We start from the raw sequence: 2,500 nt of genomic DNA, 5'->3' as shown, positions 1-2,500 counted from the left end.
GCTCACAAAACTCACACTCGAGCAAAACCCGTGTTTTATGTTACCAGATGGAAAAATCATTGTTATAAAGGCTGATTGTGGGGGCGGGGCTCTGTTAGCTCCGCCCATCATGTGTGGGGGTAAAATGAAAGACGGGGTCCTGCGGTCCGAGCAAACTGATGTTTAGTGTTACAGGGTGAAACTCATCATCCCTCAGCCCACAAACATCACTGAACACTTTATTACTCACACAGATGTTTCAGGAAAACGAGGGAATGGAGCACAGAGGATCCATCATTCAGAGAGAGGAACACAAACGAGGGGAGAGGAGAAGGAGGACAAGAGGAACGAGGGGAAAGGAAAAGGAGGACAAGAGGAACGAGGGGAGAGGAAAAGGAGGACACTAGAAACATTAAAGGTGGACTTTAGGACCTGGGGGTGTGCAAACTCCAGACACTTGGAGTTCATTAATTTGCTAAACTACACTGACAGTATACAATAAAAATAACTCTGTGTGTGTGTGTGTGTGTGTGTGTGAAAGAGATCACTGCATTAGGTTATAAACATGACCCAGAAAGACAAATGAAGGATATAATTTTTATATTTTAATTTGTATATAATTAGTTGCCCAGTAATTAAAAATGATGTGATGAAAATAAGTAATAAAATAAGTAATGCAGTGCATAGAGAGGGAGAAAGTGGGCGGAGCTTCCAGATGTCAATCATTACAGAGTCGATTTGAATGAAAGATGAAAGTGAAGCACTATAGTGGACATGTAGTGCAGTACATATAAAGAGACAGTGTGTGTGTGTGTGTGTGTGTGTGTGTGTGTCTTACTGACTCACTCTACAGGGTGTTTCTGGGCGGAGGGAGCGCTCTGGAACGCTGCAGGATCGGTGCGACTCGCTCACGCTCAGATGTACAACAACAAAGAAGAAAACGAAAGGAAGGGAAGACGAGCGGCGTCTCCGTTAGCGATATGTACAGGAACTCGTGAGTTCGTTCTTGAAAAGACCTCGGAAGATCGAACCGCGCTCGGCTGTGTACTAAAACAGCATTAGTGTCCAAAGGCAGAACAATGGCGGACAGGGAGAAAGCTCCGCCCCCTTTAGAGTACAGAAATAAGAGGTTTGACTACAGAGGGAAAGCGAGAGAGAAAGACAGAGAGAAACTTTCACATTTGCACCCCTCTGTCAGCTCCTCCCTTTGGGCCATTAAGCTCCGCCCACATCAGCTCTGAAAGCTCGTGGGCGCGGTGGTCCCGGTGGGCGTGGCCTCACAGAGAGGAGTAGAAGAAGATGTAGGCAGCAGACGACTTGACGGAGGAGCTGGAGATTTCCGAAACCTCGTGATCGTCGAATTTATACCAGTTCTGGCGAGCGGCGTTTCTGCAATACGCCGTGTAGTGACCTCCATCCAGACCCCCGTAATGGTTCTACAGGGGGGGGGGGGGGGTAATGATTTTAAATTACTGTACAGTCTCTGATGTTTATTATTATTTTACTCAATCATTGCTGGAAGGTTGGAGCTCAGTGACTCAAACTAAATAAACACCAAACCACGTGAGAGAATTAAACCTGCAACTCTAAAACACTGTGATGTTCATTTATTAATGATTATATTAACGCTCTGATACGGTTTGGTTTCTATAGTAACGCCTCAGGCTCCGCCCAAACAAGCTGTTCTCTGTATGGAGATGTTTATGTAAGGTGGTGCGAATAGAGGGACAGGGACGTGGTGCTGAAACTTACAGACATGGCGTACAGGTTGTATCTCTTCACGCTGCTCTTCGGCCCAATCACGTACTGAGACAGGTCCAAATTCTCCAGCGGGAAATCCACAGACGTCTGTAGCTTCTGCTTCCACCGGCCCTCATACCAGAACCTTCACACACACACACACACACACACACACAAACCAGGTTACATCAGTAGAGATCCATCAGCAGAGTGCCTCTAACTCACTGATGTGAAGATGAAGGTAGAGAACCCTCACACACACACACTCACTCACTCACCGCTTTAAGTGGACGAGCAGGATGGGTGGAAGCTTCCAGATCTCCAGCTTCTTGGTGAATTCTCTCTGAGCTTTACAATGAGGGCAGTAAACCTTATTATTATCCGTCAACTTCTCCTCCTTAGAGAAGAGCTTCAAACAGTCCTGCACACACACACACACACACACACACACACACTCATATTTATCTGCGTTTTTATGTGTGTGTGTGTGTGTGTTGGGCATAATATCAGGATGTACAGAACCAGTCAGTAGATCTTCTTTAGTGGTCCACATCAATACTGAAGAATCCAAACTATAAAAGAAAAGGTCTGGAATTCTGTAGTAAACAGAAACATGGTAAAGAACCCAGAATCTGGTTTATATTTTAGATGATGGTCCAAAGTAACGTTGATGCTGTTCAGCAAACCCCCAGCGTTCTCTCATCAGAACCACGAGGTGTCACCTGGAACGGGTCGCAGGTCCACAGGTGCGTCTTAGCAGGAGTTCATTTGTGACATTTCT

General features: G+C 45.8%; 1 protein-coding gene across 7 annotated transcripts in view; it reads right to left on the bottom strand.

The window, feature by feature from the left end:
- Nucleotides 1-564: 564 nt before the first annotated feature.
- Nucleotides 565-2,500, bottom strand: part of usp8 (ubiquitin specific peptidase 8) — a 20,457-nt gene continuing 18,521 nt past the window's right edge. For 5 of the 7 annotated variants that reach the window (XM_083552226.1, XM_083552228.1, XM_083552230.1 and 2 more), the window contains exons 17-19: nt 1,998-2,140; nt 1,732-1,864; nt 565-1,415 (exon numbers count right to left, since the gene is read on the bottom strand). In XM_083552226.1, coding sequence (XP_083408352.1) covers nt 1,257-1,415; nt 1,732-1,864; nt 1,998-2,140 — 435 coding nt within the window. In that variant the 3' untranslated portion in view covers nt 565-1,256. The remainder of the gene's footprint in view (nt 1,416-1,731; nt 1,865-1,997; nt 2,141-2,500) is intronic. The other 2 variants (XR_014535342.1, XR_014535343.1) reach the window with 2 other exon arrangements.

Source organism: Silurus aristotelis (genome assembly GCF_946808225.1).
Source record: "Silurus aristotelis genome assembly, chromosome: 10".
Lineage (NCBI taxonomy): Eukaryota > Metazoa > Chordata > Actinopteri > Siluriformes > Siluridae > Silurus > Silurus aristotelis.
Note: the sequence above shows the minus strand (reverse complement) of the source record. Positions and strands in the feature narration are given on the sequence as shown.